The sequence below is a fragment of the Epinephelus lanceolatus genome, chromosome 9 (genome assembly GCF_041903045.1).
Source record: "Epinephelus lanceolatus isolate andai-2023 chromosome 9, ASM4190304v1, whole genome shotgun sequence".
Lineage (NCBI taxonomy): Eukaryota > Metazoa > Chordata > Actinopteri > Perciformes > Serranidae > Epinephelus > Epinephelus lanceolatus.
In genome coordinates this window covers 10,835,306-10,855,000 of record NC_135742.1, presented here as the reverse complement: position 1 = coordinate 10,855,000, position 19,695 = coordinate 10,835,306, and the positions used below count along the sequence as shown (strand labels likewise).

At 41.6% G+C, this 19,695-nt stretch overlaps 1 protein-coding gene across 1 annotated transcript in view; it reads right to left on the bottom strand.

Annotated features, from left to right (window-relative positions):
- Positions 1-12,654: 12,654 nt before the first annotated feature.
- The window catches only part of cabp7a (calcium binding protein 7a), a 46,237-nt gene continuing 39,196 nt past the window's right edge, over positions 12,655-19,695 (bottom strand). The window contains exon 5 of the mRNA XM_033618499.2: positions 12,655-18,626. Coding sequence (XP_033474390.1) covers positions 18,496-18,626 — 131 coding nt within the window. The 3' untranslated portion in view covers positions 12,655-18,495. The remainder of the gene's footprint in view (positions 18,627-19,695) is intronic.

Below are 19,695 nucleotides of genomic sequence, written 5' to 3'. Positions count from 1 at the left end.
CACATTTAAAGTTTTTGCAATTTTGCGGACTGACTGACCTTCATTTCTTAAAGTAATGATGGCCACTCGTTTTTCTTTAGTTAGCTGATTGGTTCTTGCCATAATATGAATTTTAACAGTTGTCCAATAGGGCTGTCGGCTGTGTATTAACCTGACTTCTGCACAACACAACTGATGGTCCCAACCCCATTGATAAAGCAAGAAATTCCACTAATTAACCCTGATAAGGCACACCTGTGAAGTGGAAACCATTTCAGGTGACTACCTCTTGAAGCTCATTGAGAGAATGCCAAGAGTGTGCAAAGCAGTAATCAGAGCAAAGGGTGGCTATTTTGAAGAAACTAGAATATAAAACATGTTTTCAGTTATTTCACCTTTTTTTGTTAAGTACATAACTCCACATGTGTTCATTCATAGTTTTGATGCCTTCAGTGAGAATCTACAATGTAAATAGTCATGAAAATAAAGAAAATGCATTGAATGAGAAGGTGTGTCCAAACTTTTGGCCTGTACTGTGTATATATATATATATATATATATATATATATATATATATATATATATATATATATATATATATATATATATATATACATACATATATATATATATATACATATATATATACATATATATATACATATATATATACATATATATATATATATATATATATATACCCACCAGCTCCTCATGTCTCTGCCAGATTGTCTTTACTCCTTCATTTCATAGCTTCTAGCATTCTCTGTGTTTGAGTCTTTGGATTATTTTTTAACTTTGCCTAAATCACAGAGATGCTGATTCACAAGGGGCTAGTATCATGCAAACCCCTTTTTTATCATGGTAGGTCATTTGTGAGGGACTTTTTACTTGAGAAATTGTGGACATGGTAAATTCACACTGGATTAAAGAGGCAACAGATAGGATTTGTTTTTTTTTTTCAGCTTGGCGCCACCTAGCGTCAGTGCTGTTGCATCGCACTGTCGCAACGACCAAATTGACTGTGCGGATATAGAGATAATCAATAATATGACTCTATTAGACTCTCTAAATTAAATTAAATGTAGGCTGTAAAGCCACCAGTATACCTCTATGTATATGTAGAATGAGAAGGTGTGTGGACACTCTACTAAAAAAATGAGTAAAGAAACTGAGCAACAATTATCAGATTTATCTGAAGAAAAAACAAATAGTAATGCAACTAATTATAGCAGAATGCACAGTACCAGTACAAACAACTCACAGTAAATTATACCAATATGTACAGTATCAGTACAAACAACAGTAGACACAGTGGAATTATATCAATAGGCACATGTAAACAGTCCCAATTCTAGAATAAACGGTACCGTATGGAAACGATGCGTCCGGTTGGAGCTCAAATTGAATGGGAAACAAAGTCCATTGTTCACTTAGCTGGGTGTAACTTAGCTGGGCGATGTTCGTCAATAGCTGCCTCTGTGAGAAGAGAACAGAAGGAAGGGACGGGGGTGTCACTGTCCGAGGGCTGCTGTAGAATGGCAACGAGGATGTCAGCCGACCAACACTCGCTACCCGGTCCCTGGCTGCGGCGATTTGCTATGCTGGCCAGCTATGAATGAACTAGCAGCCAGTACAGTACAGTCCTCTCTGGTCTAGCTAACATGTAGCCGTGTTACTTACTGATCCATTAGAAAGAAAGCTAGCTGGACATCGGTTTTGAAGCCTCTTTGGTCACGGAGCTCCCTCCATCTCTTGAACGCCTGACTGAGGTTTACTCTTGTTTTTCCTCTCCTTTTTGCTCTTCTTTGCCTCCTCACACAGAGGAGCTGGTTTTCTTTTGCTAGTCCGTTTTTCACTTGTCTCCAAACTTTGTCCATCTGCCATTGTGTTCGTGACTCAACTATCTCCTCATAAGGACTAGCTCCAGTCCCTGATTGGCTGACTGACCAATTTCACAATACCTGGCATGTTTCCTGCCGTAAAGCAGCTGTTTTCCGTGAAATTTTGGCACTGGTGGCAGAAGCTTATTGCACAGCCACTAAGTAACCGCTGTAAACGCTGACAGTCTGATTTTACTGTGGCCACTACCCTGTGCAACCCACATTATTTTTATAATGATATATTTAGGAAAAGATGCTATCTGTTGCTTCTTTAAGATCACAGACGACCTCCGCATTTATTGCAAGCTTCCCCATGTAACAACAGAACCATGCAAATAGGGCTTTGAATTTTTGAAAATACAACAAACAAAACATGTATGATTTATGGTGAATTAAAATGCTAATGGCAAGTCTAAATCGACCAGAGGCAGGCTAACCCATGACTACAAGACCCCCAGATGTGTATATGTGTATCGTGCTGTGTGTTGCTATGTGTTGTGTTTGATATTTGTCTCAGTAATCAGAAAAAAAAAAACCCTTCAACAGCATTCGCTGACATCATTAAACACAGTTTAATACTGTACTCAAGCATAACAAGCCCTCAAAACCCATCAGACCTGGTTGTCTTGCAGTCTTAAACCTGACAATTACAGGAAACAGAGTTTAAGACATTCTGCCGAAATTCAACAGAGTCTTAGTCATTGACTTTAAGAGACGAGAAAGGTGTTAATTGGACCTGGAGTTCCTTTTGCCTCCCTGACCTCTCAGTAACCACACTGCTCAGAGGAGATGGTAAAACAATACTCCACTGAAGCTCCGTCACATTACAGCTGAAAAACAAAAACACCAGAGCTCCTGCTCCCATCAAACAACAACACACGACATAAATAAAACCAGAAATAAATTACCAATGATGAGAGAAAATAAAAGCTGAAACTTGTGGCAGCTGCGGCTGGCCCGACATTGTCAGCGAGGGCTCCATCATATCTGGCACTGATGGCATCAAATGGGTCCCAGGATCCTCACTCACATGAGCAAACTGGCCTTGACCTGGGGGTCGACTTGAATGACATCTCTTCCTGGCAGGAAATATAACATTGTTTGATTTCCTGCAAGTCTGTTGATTACTCTTCACCTCCCGAGCTGTGAACATGCTGGAAGGGGTGCAGAGTGGGGGCGGAGTGAAAGACTGAGCTGGACGGATGTGATTGATGATTTCTAAGCAGAGAGTGGTTGGAGATAAGCTGCTTTCATGGCTGGCCGTATGGAGGCCTGCTGGAACTTGTTTGTTAACATGCAGCGTTAGCAAAAAGACCAATGTTCTCCTATTTCGTGAGGATAGTTTTCAGTGTTTGGAGAATATGTCTTACAAATGATAGTCACAGTGACAACCAAACAAAATGGCCCCAAACTACAGACTCTTCCTACTAAGGTGGAATTTATACTTCTACATCGAGTCGGCGCCGTACCTACACCATAGGCTCTGCGTCGACACCATAGCCTGATGCGCGCCTCCCCAGAAATGTAACTGAAACCATTTCCCTCAGTGGAAGCGAAAGTTATAATTACTTTAATTCCACAGATGAGAAACAATAAATTATGAAGACAATAAAGCTTTCACTAAAATAATATATCAATTCTTGTGTGTGATTTATCCTGGCTTCATATGAGCAAAGAAAATCTCTGCTCGTCACTAGGCTAATTTAATTTTTTTTTTATCTAATTTTTTTTTTTTTTTTTTACTAATAAAGCACCTTGTTTCCAACTTAAAGTCTATGGAATGGCACAGGAGCACAACAGACAGAAACGCACGCAGCACAGCTGCACACAACACACTCACTGTCACACCAGCTTACATGGAATATGTACATGACTATATGTTTGATTTTTTGTTTCTGTAAATCCCTAATGATGTTTAGTATGTACACATACAACTGTCCGTTTCATTTTTTTCATGTATTTCCCACTCCGAACTGACCACACACACACGCACACACACACATCTAAATGTGAAGTAAGGGATAATGTATAGTGAGCCGGTGACTGTTGAAAAATAACTCCCGACAGATAATGTCATACGTTACGATGACTCTCCGTAGCTCAGCTTTTGTTTTCTTTCATTCTTTATTAATTTTTTACTATAATAAAGAATAATAATGCCATCATATACTCTATACCCAAGTGAAATGTCAGGAAGGTATGAAGGTATAACACTCAAGCCTCGTGCTTATACTGAGAATTGATCCTGACTAAAGAGACTGAGCTTTGACCAAACATTTGGATTTATGAGGAGAAAAAAATGTTGTCTAGGTTTTCTCCGTCTCTTCACAGCATCAGTCACGTTCAGTTGGCCGATCAACAAAGCAGTCCAGCTTTATTTCAGCATTGTGCTAAACCACTGCTGCATTTTGTGCTCAAACCTACAGAAGAAGTGTTTTTGTTCAGATTCTCTCTCATCTTTCTCTCTGTCCAACTTTTGGCTGAACAGTTTGTGTCTAAGAAGCTGAGAGACAAAATTTGGTGTTACAATATGCTAAAAATATTTGAGGGAGGTTGAGCAATAGCCACCGTACATTTTAGCTTTTAAGAGTAAGCACATACAAAGCCTGGTGTCTTTAGTGCAGAGAAAGTAAAGTGGGTCTATTTTAAAGGGCTGCGTGGTCATTTGTGGCCCTCAATAATGATCACTTTGAGCTTCCCTAGTAGTTTGTGTTCTGCACCTTTTTGTTTTCTATTAATTACTGTGGATGCCTTTTAAAAAAAGCTTTAAACAATTCAAACTCTGCCCTCATTGAAATTTGAGACTGAAAGAATAAATCATTAATAAGCTGAGATCCCTGGTTTCATCTGTGGAGGCTAAACAGGCTCATCAGCAATGGATGAGAAATGTCTCCATTTTTCTGCCGCTGCTGTGAGAACCAGTCCTTTTAATCACTCGCTCTCCGTGGGAAATCATAGTGTGGCCTGATGTGACTGCTAATGTCCCCACCGAAAACAATGTGATCTGACGCTGCAGTATGCACGGATACAAATCACGGCGCTGACGACTTTTCAAGAGAGCTTGCTCCACGTATAGATCACAAACAAGTAATCTTTATGCAGCCTGGGCAGTCCAAATTGATGGTGACTGGCAAACAATACAGACGCTCCCCTGACGATTAACTTAGTTGGCTAGTGCAAATGTGTTTAGCACCTTATTGGGAAATGATAATGATCTGTTGTGCTCAGACACCCAGGAGAGTGCAGAGGATTGAAAGAACTGGCTGAAACAAGAATGTGCAGCCTTTTAATGGTACGAAGTGAAGCTCAATCTCAGGATTACTTTGCATGCACATTCACTCTCTGCACACACATACACACTGTGCACCTGACTGGCAGACAAACAAGCAATTAGCAATTTAACATTCAATGTTTTGCTGCAAGAATATTGTTGTCCTCCCATGTGAACATTTGCTTATCCATCTAAGTATGCTTTTTATGGATTCAGAGATCCCCAGAACAAACTTTTATTTGCTCCCTAATTCGCTCCCTTCCATAAATAAATTTGATTACCACTGGTGCTGCAGCATATCGGCTTAGCTCGGGTGCTTATTTAGGTATGGTAGAGAGGAAAACATGCTCAATTGCCCATTTTGTTTGTGCAGCTCTGATGAGATTAACAAAACTTCCTCTGAGGGTTTTACGTAGCTCTAAGGTATTATCTTGACTATTTTTGAGACACGCTCTCATGTCCTCTGTCTGCCACCCATTGGGCTCGTGTTGTATCTGGCTTTCAAGTCATGTTAAGACCCATGTCAAACCTTGGCTTGTTCTTTTGAAGCAGCATCAAGATATATATATATATATATTTTGTTTTTTAAATGAAAAGCCTTTAAGCTCTGCAAAGACGGGAGATGGTCCCTGGGTGCACGGGAGCCCCGGCGATATGCAGAACTTCAGTGAAAGCCCTTTACAGACTGATGCAACAGAGCTCTTTCTGAACCCTGCAGCTGAGTAATAAAGTTAACCGTGAGTCACTGATCCCACAGAGGAATCCAGGATAAATCTGGCTCCGTACTTTGGCGCACCACCACGTAGAAACTGACAAGTGCCTCTTGTTCTTCCATTATGATTAATGTGTTCATGTGGAACTTCATTTTCTGACCTCCATTGATCATCAGGTCACCCTAATGGTTTTGCTGGTCATTGGCGGAGGCTTGTGGTGTATTTTTTTTTTTTTTTTTTTTTTCTATTTTTGTGTCTCCAAGGTTTCTATGCGGCGCACAAAAAAAGATGAATGTCACGGCAGTTATTTCCTTTTGATTACCAGTGTTCACCTTGAGGCATTCAGCAACTGATTAATGTTGAGACTAAAGAAATGAAATACTTTTCCTATTTTCTCTCCCTCTGGGGATGACAAAACCGTTACTCATTCTGGCAAGGGCTCGTGCTGCCATTTGGAACCTTGTGGAGCATGTCGGGCTGGAGAAATGTGTTAAAGGACACACAAAATAATCATTATCAGTTATGTGTTTTCGAGCAGTGACTTCCTTTTATAATGGAATAATGCTCCAGAAAGCTCTTTAGAAGCTTCCATACAATTGTCCCTTCAGGAGTTTCTCTTTGCAACAACAACCTCTTACATAAGGCTTTGTCTTGAATAAATCTAATCTGGTATATTCATTTATGTGTTACTTCCCCAGAGGGACGGGGATGCTGAAGTTGTTTTTGTTTCAGTACACTGTATGTGTAATGTGTATATCCCAGCATGTTGCACAAGTGTTTAGATATTTCAGCCACTTCTATTTTTGGCATCAATAACATGCAACATCAATCACTGTACTGCTGTCTGGTGGAACAGTTGCTGACTCTCGACAGTGGGAGTCCTTTTTTAATTTGCTATGCAGAGTTGACACTTGAGAGATTTGAATGGCGTCCGAAGGGAAAATGGAAAAATACATCAGGATGCAGATGTGCAGAAGCTGTGCAATACAGTCAATAGAAATATAGAGTTTATTTAGAAATACTTTTGATGGAAATGTTAATGATTGTCCATTTGATAATAGTTGTGATGATTCATGATGCCTAACTGAACTTGACTGATCCATGGCTGAATCCAAATGTCCACCTTCTGGATCTGCTGACTGAGCCCTCGTTGACTTCAGTTGTACGTAGTGTGACGCATTTACTGTCATTACGTAAAGTCAGCGAGGGCAGAGACTACAAGCGACTGATAGACAGCCTTCGAGACGGTTTTATTCGTTGCCGTGGAAACGACCAGCTCAGTGGCCTTGTGGTAGAGTGTCCGCCCTGAGACTGGGAGGTCGTGGGTTCGATCCCCGGCCGGGTCATACCAAAGACTGTAAAAATGGGACCCATTGCCTCCCTGCTTGGCGCTCAGCATCAAGGGTTGGAATTGGGGGGTTAGATCACCACATGATTCCCGAGCGCGGCACCGCTGCTGCTCACCGCTCCCTCAGGGGATGGGTCAAATGCGGAGAACAAATTTCACACACTCAGGTGTGTGACAATCAGTGGAGCTTTACCTTTACCTTTACGTTCAACTATCACTGCTGTCATATTCATATATATGTCATATAAATTGATGAACAGTGCCTTCTCATCTGTTCCTGCAGATAAATCAATACAGCCTATATTTCTACATATTTCTGTATCATGATGTGGTTGAATATTATTTCAGGCCTAGACAATTCAAGTAACATTTTAAAAGGCCTAACTAATAACTTTTATACAACTTTTATAATAACTATTTTACACAAAAAACACAACGTCATGTCGGTAATACACTGAATTCTGGGTTATTAAATCAGTGAAGTCTGCTAAGTCTGCGGCCCAAGCAGACTCTCTGGCAGTGAAGTCCGGACATTTGGATTCAGCCTAACAATCAGTTCAAGTGTGGCCCATAAAAGTCTAAGAACCAGATTTTTTTTTTTTTTTTTTTTTGCCAAATGGCTGCCAGAAAGTGAGTGGTAGAAAAATTGCTCTTGATAGATAAATATAATTTTTTAGTAATTTGTTTTAGAGGGCTTACAGAACAGTATGATGTAAATGCATACATGTAACAATTTACATTTTATTTATTTATTTTATTTATTTTATGGCCGGTATACACTGTGCAATTTTGGGCTGTCCCAGACGAAAGATGACCATCGTGGGAGAAACGTGGTGATATCTTTGGTCGTGGCTCTAAAACGGTGGTCTTACGTTGCACTGTGAGACAGGTTCAAGGACGGCCGTTGTCAGCGTCTTGCGACCAAAGATAACCTGAGATAAAATTCTGATGGTGTCAGAAATTTAGGATGACTATCTCACAGTGTGACACCTGCTACGACCTACGTCTACTAATCAACCAATAGAAATGCAGCAGGAAATGGTGCAATGGTCACTGGAGGTAAAACGAACAAAAAGAAGTCTGTGGAACTGCCAGAAAGAGGAAAGTTTGGTGGAGCTGTGGCAGCAGAAGCCTTGTTTATTTGGCGTTTCCTCCAGCTGCTATCATGACCGTGAGAAAAAAGACGCTGCATGGAAGGAAATTGCGGAGGAACTGCAACTTCCAGGTGAGCAAGCTAGCTATAGTGGCGTAGATGGACGACGTACGCTGATGCGGTGCACGCTGACGACGTTGCATATTGACGTACATCGTAACCTGCGATTCAGTAGTAAACGACCATCGTACAATCTGCACACATCAAACTTGAGGTCGTACCAAAGTTTATTAGATCCACGTCTCACAGTGTGTCATGCAATAGTCTTATTAGATTGCTAAAATCGCACAGTGTATAGAGGGCATTAGAGGTAGTACATGCAGGTTGTCAATATTATAACTATAAAAATTATAAAAATTAATTTTATAAGGTAGTTATTTAACAAGGCCAAATTTAAAAGCAATAACAGTTCTGGAGTTGCAACCCAATCACCAAAAAAATGTTGGCATTACATTTCTGCAAACCACTGATGTTACATTTGTATGTATTTTGTGATGGTACCTCATTGCACTTTGCTGGTAAAGGGGCTGAAATGAGTGTGTGTTCACCCAGGTGTTGTGTTTCAAGCCATGGCAATCAGAGCCAGAGTCGATAAGTCGACCTGGTCTCGCACAGAATTCGTCGAAATCTGGCACTTGAGCAGCGACTTGCAGCTTCAGATATCAACAAAAAAAAGCCGTCCTTTAACCTAAGCGTGATACCAGGCCAGCGGCGTCAGGAGGAAACGTGGTGGGACAAGACTTAAAGTTAAGGTGGCGAAAGTCATAGTGGGGCAGATAGGAGGGGTGGTGGATGTGTCCAACAAACATCAACCCTCACCCAGGAGAGAGGTGTTTGCGTCGTGTAAGATTATAAGGCCAAACCCTGTTCTTTTATCCGAAACCCAACCATGTGCGTTTGTTGTTGAAGGAAAAAAAATGTTGATTTGCGACAATGTAGTGCATTTATTTCGAGAGACTATTTCCTGTGAAAACGGTTTTGAAAGAAGACAATGCAACACACCAGGGTACCTTTCACATTGCATCTGGACTTGGAAAGTCCATGATCAAACATCGATATGTGATGAGGCTGGAATATGTGTTGGATAAATACCCTTGACTACTGTAATCATTTGATCCAGGTGTGAATGGCAATTGTAACCTTTTCCATTACATTTAAAAGCCAGATGATAGTAGGTGTTGTTTTTTTGTGCAGTGGAAACGGGACTAAACAGTGGCCTGCTGCTTGGCAGTCATCTTGGCTAGGTGTCACTCCATCTATCATCCGGTCCTTGCTCATGGTGAGACAGTCAGCTCATATACATGTAATGTGAACTGCTGTTGTGAACACTGTGTGTACAGATGTAAAGAATCCATGGTTTACTCAAATATACAAGGTTTTGTTCTTTTTCGTACGAGTCTCAGCTGGTTAGAGATGAAAATTAAGTGCACTTAAATTGACATTTACCTTTTTAATAGCTAAATCGATACGTCAGTGCTTTTGGAGAATGCCATTGCTTTTTACTGGCTTGACAATACAGATTAAAGGGTTAAATTCTTTTAAAACCGCCCACATGCTTTTGTCAAGTGTTTATCCACCCAAAATAAGCAGTGAGCATCCTTCTATCCTACAAAATGTTCAAAACTCTGAGTACAAATGATTCCACAATTACATCAAAAAGAGCTTAGATTTCCAGCATTCAGTACTTATTGGCTGGTTTCAACTCAGTTTTGGGACACAAACCCTCTGCCTCCTGGCAATTCAAGACACTCCTAATCTCCTCTCACCACCTACGTGCATTCCCAGCAGCTCAAAGAAAGAACATGGTGTGTTTGAGCAAGAGACAAGTGTCACATTCACCCGCTGAAAAGGCTGAGACGTTTCCCTCCTGAGCCAAAAAAAGCAAACGTACACGCAGAATTTGTTTTTTTTCAGAATGTGTGTGTCGATGGATTACTGCCTCACAAGATGTTACTCGGATTTTACATACCTTACTGGACATTACAGGCCACCATAGCTCAAAGGAATGGCACAACTGTAGGGAATGCCTCAGTCCTTGGTTATTTAATACAGTGGTTCCCAACCTGTTTGGTCTGAGGTACCTCTGCCCTGTCAGATGAACTCACCAGGGTTCCCATAGATCCTTGAATCCCTTTAAACCTTGTGAATTTGAGGGGAAAAAAATCAAGGTCTTGAAAGTTTTTGAAAATAGAGAAAAATAGACACGAGTCAGTAACAGTGCTTGACTCATTCCAAGTAGTGCTACCATGGGTCCCTGGTGTTCTAAAGAAGCGTACAGTAAGGGCCTTTTCACACCTAGGTTGTTTGGACCGGACTTTTGGCCTTTCCCGTTTGGTCTGCAGGTGTGAAAACTATCCCCGGACCACGGTCCAGACCAAACGGCCAAAATTTGGTCCAGCCAAAAGAGGTGGTCTCGGTCCGGACCAAACAGAACCATGGTCTGGTCCGTTACTAGTGTGAAAGCATTTTTTTGGATGGTACGGACTTTCGGACCATTAACAGGAAATTCTGGTGCGCCGGTTGTTTATTTCTATGTTTCTATGTGTTTATTATGTAGAAGTCAAGTCCACCATCAAAAATGAGCTGTCTATTGTCACTCACCTCAACACTGGTCGCTCCCGAGTTGGCAGGGCTCTCAGCATTGCTAATATTGCTAGCTGTCTCGTCCTCCTCCTTTCCTGCCGGCAACGATGACATCTTCACACAAAGTGTAGATTTATATTTAGTTTTTGTACGAGCTGCGAGTATTGTGCTCTACGTTGGTGCTGCAGCTGATAGCAATGCCATAATAGTATGAGTAGCGTGGCGATTATTAGAATTGCTTCGTCCATTTTCGTGAGGTAATGTTTGTAAACACTGAGGGGATTTCTACCCGCCTACTTGACAACACACTGACGTCACACCCCCGCCCATTTATGAACCAATCGATGTCAAATATAAGGTGACGCAACCCACATAGATGAATGTAACTATGTCATGTAAAGTTCTTTATTCCGCTCACAGAATTGCAATGTGAATGCAAAACCAAGGGACACAATGTATACAATGTGACAAAAACATGAACCTTGGTCCGGACTTTCAGGTCTGAAAACGGCTTAAGTTTCCATCTGAATTCTCTCTAAGTGTTTGATCTGGTGACCATGTGAGACCCTGAACAGATCTTACTGCAGGTGTCAGTGGGAATTGGTTCTGGTAATTGTAGCTCATTTTCCCATTTGGATTTAATATAGTGGGAGTCAGTCTTATCCGTAGTCAAAAATGCACTTTACATACTGGAGATAATTTTTCCCATTGAGTTATTCATTTGTAGATTCGTCAACAACATTTCGATTGCCTTGGTAGCTTGGATCTCAGTAAGGTCATCTTTTTTGTGTCTAACTTGTAGATGTCTATAGAAATCTGTCTGCAGAAGAAGATTACATTTTTTTATTTGTTCAAAAGACTTAATAGTTTGACCTAATTGACCAAAAAGCTGATGTACAGAAATCAACCCAAATCTTGACCAGTTCCTTGAGCCTGTGTCCATGTAAGAGGGGAGGGGAAGTCCCTCATGGATCCAATGGGAGTAAGGGCCGAAATATGGTGAGGTAAATCATAAGTCTTCTTTCCAAATTTGTAATGTGAATTTAGTCCATTTATTCATTTTGCAATCTCTCTGAAAAAACCCTAAGAAAGGCATTTCTTGCTGGCGAGTTGAATTCTCCATGTTCAACCACCGACTGTCTACATCATTATTGATCCATACAGTGAGTGGCTTCAATTGGGAAGCCCAAGAGTATATTTGCAAGTTAGGAAGAGGGGTATATTCCTATAATAAAATCATGATTTTTTTTTAATTAGTTGATCTGCTCCATGACTTTTCCACGTATTCTCAGTAACTGCAGAGGTACAATACTGCAGAAGCTGGGAATCACTGACTCAATACACCTCATGCGATACATATAAAGCAGTATTTTTTTTGTAGTGAACGATCAGTGCAAAAAGTCTCTCTCAGTCTCTTTAAGACTGCCACAACAGAACATCCTCACCATCACTAGTGGACATAAGAGATATAAGAGGAGATTTTGTTGGGATAAATGTGACAGACGGGGCCCAAAACGCTCTGCTAAGCCAAAGGGTATCTCAGAATGGCATAAAGCAATCAATGGATTCAGCTAACCTTGAAAAATCCATCACTGTCCGTGGATTTCAATCTGAGATGTCAGGATGTCAATCGATACACCCAAACCAATCCTCAGCATTTCATACAGTCATCTCAAGCTCGTTGACTGAGGATTTGACAGGTGGAAAATAATTTCACGGATGCGGGACATGATCGTTATTTTATTCATGTGAAATACCATTCCACAGACATAGAAGAACATCGGGTGGAGTCAATGGACAGATATCACATGGTCAATAAACATTTTTGCAAGATCCAAAGACAAGTATCAAAGTACAGTACAATGGAAATAGAACATTCAGTAGACTATCAACATGTTCATACAGGTTGTTTTTTTCCATTGGTAAAAATAAAATAAATATTGGTTTGTACATTTTCCTCTGGTGATAAATAATAAACCCATGATTGGTGTTTTTGTATGCATATGCACAATGCCTAAGTGTCTCAAAGAATAAGGCAACAAATCAACTTATTATTATATCTTTATTCCCCATGAAAATGTTCCCTCAGTAATGATATAATAGAAAACGAATGAGACAATATAATTTTTCAGTCAGTTAATACTCTATTCCATCATATTCTTATCACAAAAATAGATACATCTATGGTAAAGTAATTCTTTATGCCTAAACTATATCTGGGATCGGATGAACAATCATGGCGGTGAGTTGTTGTTGTGCGCTGCAGCACATCTTAAAGTGCAAAAATGGAAACCAAGGTATCTTTTAATAAATGGGCTTTTTTTCTCCCGTATTTTTTTTTCTGTGTGTGTGTGTGTGTGTTCCCCACAGAGTTGACACTTTTGACAAATTGCCCATGTGCATCAGATAATCGTTATCCCTCCTGGCTCTGGGTGATAGGGTAGTCTAATTGTGTTGCATCTGTGAGGTTCTGGCTCCTGTGTGAGATCCAAGTTTGGGAAGCTGCCAATAGAAATCCTAAAAAGGGATATTCTTAAGATGTGAATTATTTAGATCTCTATATTGCAGCATGTGTTTTTGAGGGCATTTGAAGTTTTCTTTTGACTCACAAAACACGTATTTCCTCTGTCAAAAATCCAAATTTGGTTTTAAAGAATGGTTTCAGGTAAGATTCATCTTTCCTGATGAAGGTCTACTGATCAGAAAATATTGAGGCGAATTCACAGAAGGATTGGGCAGCTTTTGGGACCACTAAACCTTCACAAATAAGACAGAAAGAAACTGTGATTTTCAAAGCACTCGCAAAGAGTGAATTGCACCCCGAATGTCTCCGTGCTCCTGTGCTATTTGCATGTATTTGGCATGACATCATCCCCTTTCTTTGCAAATGAGTCTCACTGCAAAAACAGTCCAATTCCCAAAGATCAGCACGAGTCAGCCACACGCAGTTACAGTGAGATTACTAGTGTCTTTCAAGAGTTGGTGGTAACTGAAGTACATTTATAAGGGGTGTCCATTCATTTGACAAGCTTGTGAGGCACTCAACAGGTTTTTTTGTCCTCATGCCATCTTTTTATTCCATCTGAAGGTGTGCGTTTAAAAACACCGACAGAATTATCACATTGGGAGCCCAAATATGGTTTCTCTCTGTCACGTTTAAATTCCTTGCCTGAAGTTTTGAGACGTCCCTCTTCAGTCAGGACCTGTGACTTGTGCTCCAAAAATTTCAATTTTTGTCTTTTCTCTCGCTGCCAGTGTCCTGCCTCCTGTGTTCTTGGCACAAAGGCAATGTTTATACTTTGCCACATGAATAATTCGCGATCAGATGCAACAAAAAAAGAGGGCAACTTGCACTCGGCTGCCAAACTTTGTGGCTGCATTTATGCTGTATTATCATTCAACCCAGTCACCAGACACATGTTCATATTATACATTTCTGCAAACCAAGGATACATTACATTCGTACATAATTTTCTAACAGATACATGAAAACTTTGTTTCTCAACAACACTGTGGTGAAGGTGTGGTTAGGTTTAGGTGTCACGGCTTAGGCTGCGACCCCCTGTTGTGTTCCTGTGCTCTCCCTGTTTCCCCTGTGTGTGTGTTGTGGGCGTAGCATTGTCATCAGGCACCTGGCGTACCCCAACAGCTGCGTTCAACTGCCTCGTCTACTCTCAGCTTAAGAGGCCGTTTACACGTTGCCGGCTATTTTCATAAACGGACATTTCACCGTCTCCGTTTTCAAAAAGATCTTCGTTTACACTTACCCGTGTATATATACACAAGAGCATGCCAAACCTGTAGGTGGCAGTGTAACGAGAGGCTCAAGCTTTCCATGTATCCGTTGTCACCATAGCAACATAGGTCGCACTTTTGACACAGGCGCAACTTCCGGCGCAAGTTGTGACGTCGGCTGCCTATAACTCCGTTTATCTCCGTTTATCTCAGTTTACATGCAAACGCGCAACCGGAGTTTTCCAAAATCTCCACTCTGGCCGGAGTTTTTAGAAAGACTCGTTTTCAGAGGAGAAATCTCCGTTTGCGTGTAAACGAAGGGCACAAACGAAGGAAGATGTCTCCGTTTATCAAAATCACCGTGTACGTGTAAACGGCCTCTAAGGAGCCAGCTCTTCACTTCCTGCCGCTCAGTATACTGTGTATTATCGAGAGATTCCAGTGTTTTCACATGTAGTCCTCTTAAAACAAACTGAACTCAGTCCTCTTAAAGTGCACCAAAAAGTGGACCAACAGAAAAGGGCCTCAGTTCTTTTTGTGTTCACATTGTCAGTTCATTTGAAAGAGGACTCAGTTCTCTTTCTGGTCAACTTCAGCTCTGATGGGGCCTCAGTCCTCTTTCTGTTCACACTGTAGCCTATATATATATTGATATAGTTTTGTTTTTACTCTGACACAGTGCCGTTATGAAGCCCCGCACTCTCAGATCAACCCAAAATTGTAGGAAAACTGTTTGTGTGCTGTAGACTGTTGCCATTTAATGTATTCTACATTGCACATCTGGAGACGTGCAGTATCTTCTGTGGACCAAACAACTCGTCGTCCTGCGAGCAAGCGTTACAGGCCGACATGGTTTCGTCTGTGTTTTTCAAGCGTCCCAGTGCAACAGCATGTGATCTAGAGGACTAAATACAATGACAGAGAGCAAAGTGAACCTGGAGCACTTTATGTTCACAGTGCCAAGGTGAAGTGAACTGCACCACGGACTTGAAGGGAACCAAACTCTGTTACAGCTGTGTGTGTTCTGTGCTGCTGTCCATTTTCCCTCCATTGTAGAGCTGCCCAGGTGTGCTGCATTACTTAACAAGGTGCAGCACACCTGGCATGGAGGAGGTGCTTAAGAGCTCCTGTGGCAGTAGCAGAGCAGAGAGGCCTCTGGTGTGGGGACTGCTGGTCTTTTTGTTGTCTTGTTTGCTTGTTTTATTTGTAATATATCCCATGGATTTTAAGTATTTAAAGGTGTGTATGTGGTTATTTTGGGTCAGTTTTTTTGCCCCCATAGGGCCACCTAAGGGTGGGGCATAACACAGACCAACCTGTCTGTTTAGAGGGCTGAAAAGGACCAAGTGTGAAAACACTCTCAATCTAACCTCTCTTCTCCCGTGCCTCTGAATTCCGATGACAACATCTCCACAACCAATCTACAAACACAGCTGCTGCTCAGTCCTCCACTCGTCTACCCAGCTCACCTGCCTTGTCCTGTGCCCCCATTTTTTTTTCCCAATAAATCCCCCTACTTTGTGCAACTACCTGTGATGTCCATGTCTGCGTTTGGGCCCCAAAAAAACTGCCTTAACATCAGGCATAAACCCACTTAGATATGGTTAGGAAAAGGTAAAGTTTTGACTTTAAACACACACACTTGGTGTCATAAAGGATGCTGAAAAGCACGGACACGTTGGTGAAAAACACCCAGGTTCAATGCCAGAAACACCAGTCCAAATGTCACGAAGGGTTGGCCCTGTTGGTTTCAAACAGTGGCTTGGCAGGTGTCTTGCCAAGGTGACACTCCATCCACCATCCCCTCCACCTCATGATGACAAAGTCAGCTTACATATTACATCACTCTAGAGATACAAAATGTGCAAATGTATTTGTGGTTTGCAGAAACACGTGACCATTTTCTTCTGGTGACTGAGCTGTATCATTAGCTGAGTATCATTCTGAAATGGACGTCAAGACAGGGGAGATAAAGCTTGCAAGTGATGTGCAATACCAGCAGCCACAATCTATTTGTGAATTCACCCGAGCGAGAAAAAGTGACTGTGGGACTTCTGCGGGATTTTTTTCTGAGTAATTCAAATGTTAATTTCATCAGCTGTTTACTGAGCTTGCTCTCGTTCTGTGGCCCAGTTCTGCTGTCACAGATCCCTCCAAAGCTTTGGTTGAAGTTGGTTTATATGTACAATACACATTGATAATGACAGACCTAACCCAGATGCATGCACAACAATCTAAACAACTACACCCAATCAAATTCATGTGGTGCTTCACAGATATTTGTTTTATTGCAACAGTTTACACCATTTGGGCCCTCTCAGACTTCAATGCACCGAGCAGCTTCTGACGCACGTGTTCGCGCTCATCTGTCTGCATCTCACTGAATAAGAGGGTCGTCTCCTCCGAGCCAATGTCTCTTGTATTGCCAAAACCTTGATTCGAAAAGTGTTATAGAAACTTTTCTGACCTCAAAAGTTAACAGGTCCATTGGTACTAACGCTTTTGAAGGTTCATGTCTGTCCAATGCATTGTGAGATGTCTATTTTACATACATTTATTGCTCTATAGCAACGCATCCAGACGGAAAACAACTAAAATAAAAGGACAAATTACACTCCTGCACATTTGTATCCGCACTACCAATCAGATCAGTTCTGATGCATATTCTATAAATGGTTGAGTGACACACATCTTGATGTCGTTTGCTCTTCAGTGACAGTGGGCGATGGTCATCAGGCGTCCGGCGAGGCAAAAGGTCCACAGCTTAGCAATCCCAAAAGTAATTTTTACAAGCATGTACTAAAGCAGCCCTTCTTTAATCATGCAGTTGTATGCGTTACCTTTGTTGTGAATGCTGATACCCTGCACCACACAGTTGCTCACAGTTGTCATTAAGTAATCGAAAACAGCTGTTACACAGTCATAATGATTAATACATTGATAAAAACTTCTACAAATGTGTCAAGACGACTGTTTAAATCCATGCATTTCATGCATAGATGATGGTCACCCTCCGAGGCCTGGGCAGCCCCGCAGCAGAGACAGAGAGTCGAGTGTTTACTGCATGTCCAGCCACTTTCCAGCCAGTTACCCGTCCGTTCAGACCTCAACACCTTCCCCCCGCGAGCTGTTAACCTGCTTCACCTTGCTCCATCCTGCTCAGACTGAAGCCCTGCAGCCTGTGAACAAGTGAAACCATCCACACAATCGCATGCACCTCCCTGCCAACCCTATTATTTTGTTTCTTACCAAGCTATCGTTATTCCCAAGTGGTTTCTGAACAATGTTGCACCGCATACAATATCTCCACAACACTGTGCACTCCAGACCTTGTACATAACAACACCCTCCAGCCCTCAGGAATATATCTTCTCCAATGTCCCCACAATATTTCACACATTTCTTTCTACTCGTTTATAATAAACCGCATGGTACACTGGACAAATACAAAACTGGACGGTCACTACACTTCTCTTTATAGCTGCCACCATACTGAATGCAACACTGCTCAAATGCACATAGCTAATGAATACTAAATGTTGTGTTAGGAAGAGTGATATGTATAGTCAGCTGTCCACTTTTAAAACACAGCGCTGTCTCTTTGTATGTGAGGTCCTGTTGTCCTTGAAATGTCTCGTACAGCGAGACAAATTCTGCACATGTCGTGTCCTTGGTGACTCCAGTTACTCTGCAGTCACGTGTCTGCCTGTTTTACAGCTGCGTGATTGTCTGTTGTGTTTGTTTTTTGTTTGTTTTTTGAGCTTTGTCTCCAGTCATTTATCTGTAAGGCAGCCTTTAGGTGGTGGTCAAGGCTGAGAGTGCCGCTGCTCCTATTTCATGCCGCTCCGCAGCACCTGATTGGCTGCGATGAGCATGACGCTGATGATGAAAGCGATGGCGAAGGCGCATATCAGGCTCTTGCGCACACAAGTTTGCTTGACTTGCTGCGTCGGGCTGGAACCTGGGAGGAGGGAAAGAGAAAGAAGCGGGGAGGGAGAAAACAAGGGAGCACATTACCTGAAGGTCTATTGAATCATGCGTTATTTAATGCTTCAAAGATATCTGGATAGTAATTTCCGAATGAAAGAGCTCATCACAAAACCTTACAATTACATGAACACAATTATAAGGGATGAACACCGCCAAGAAAATTTGTTTTCACACCTGTACGCCGCGTAACTGCATCTAGATTGAAATGTTGATTGCTGTTTTGGAACAACAAACAAATGGCACCTGACTGGCATATTAAAGGATGCTCACACCACCAGTGCTCCAAGAGAAGGTGTAGTCTACCTGCAGAGCCGTCTGAAGTGAGAACCAAGGCAGCTGAGGCAAAACAAAATGTTCAAATAGGAACTTTCATATCTGTTGGAACATTTTTAGCTGCATTTACCTTGTATTTTTGTCCAAACAGAGGATGTTTTAAACTGCTTTTAAACTGATCTTGCTTTTGATTTATCTTTATTTCCTGCGGAGGTCATCACCGCTCTCAGAGGAAAAACAACTCACGTCTTTTAAAAAGTGTTTTCGCAGCAGAAAAGAGAAGATTTCCCTCTTTGTAAATCAGAGAATGGGTTTGTAATAGCTCCAACAACCATTAAACCTACACATTAGGTAAACAGCCACAGAAAAAGCAAATCATCCTGTGTAAATTAACCATTAAAGGACAATTCCACCCTTTGACGCAGCAATTTGCCTTCTTCAGTTAATTCCAGTCATTTTGTAATGAGAAGGTGTAATTTCCTTTTATTCACTGTGGACATTTTCTGTAAACCTGCCTCCACTTCAGTTTGGGATTTCCTGCATTCCTGACAATGACTTTAAAATGAGAGGTTCTCCACGCAGAGGCCGTGTGGGCGGATGGAGCTTTAGAAACAGTGTAGTCATTTTTCCGGCTGAGGAGAGGAGAGGGAGCAATGCCATTTGCCGTGCACAGTAGCTCAAATTACAAAACAGCTGCCTAAGAGGGCACAGTATTTCATACGCCGCTGATGAGTGGCTGGAGTACATTATGATCTGTCGAGCCTGCT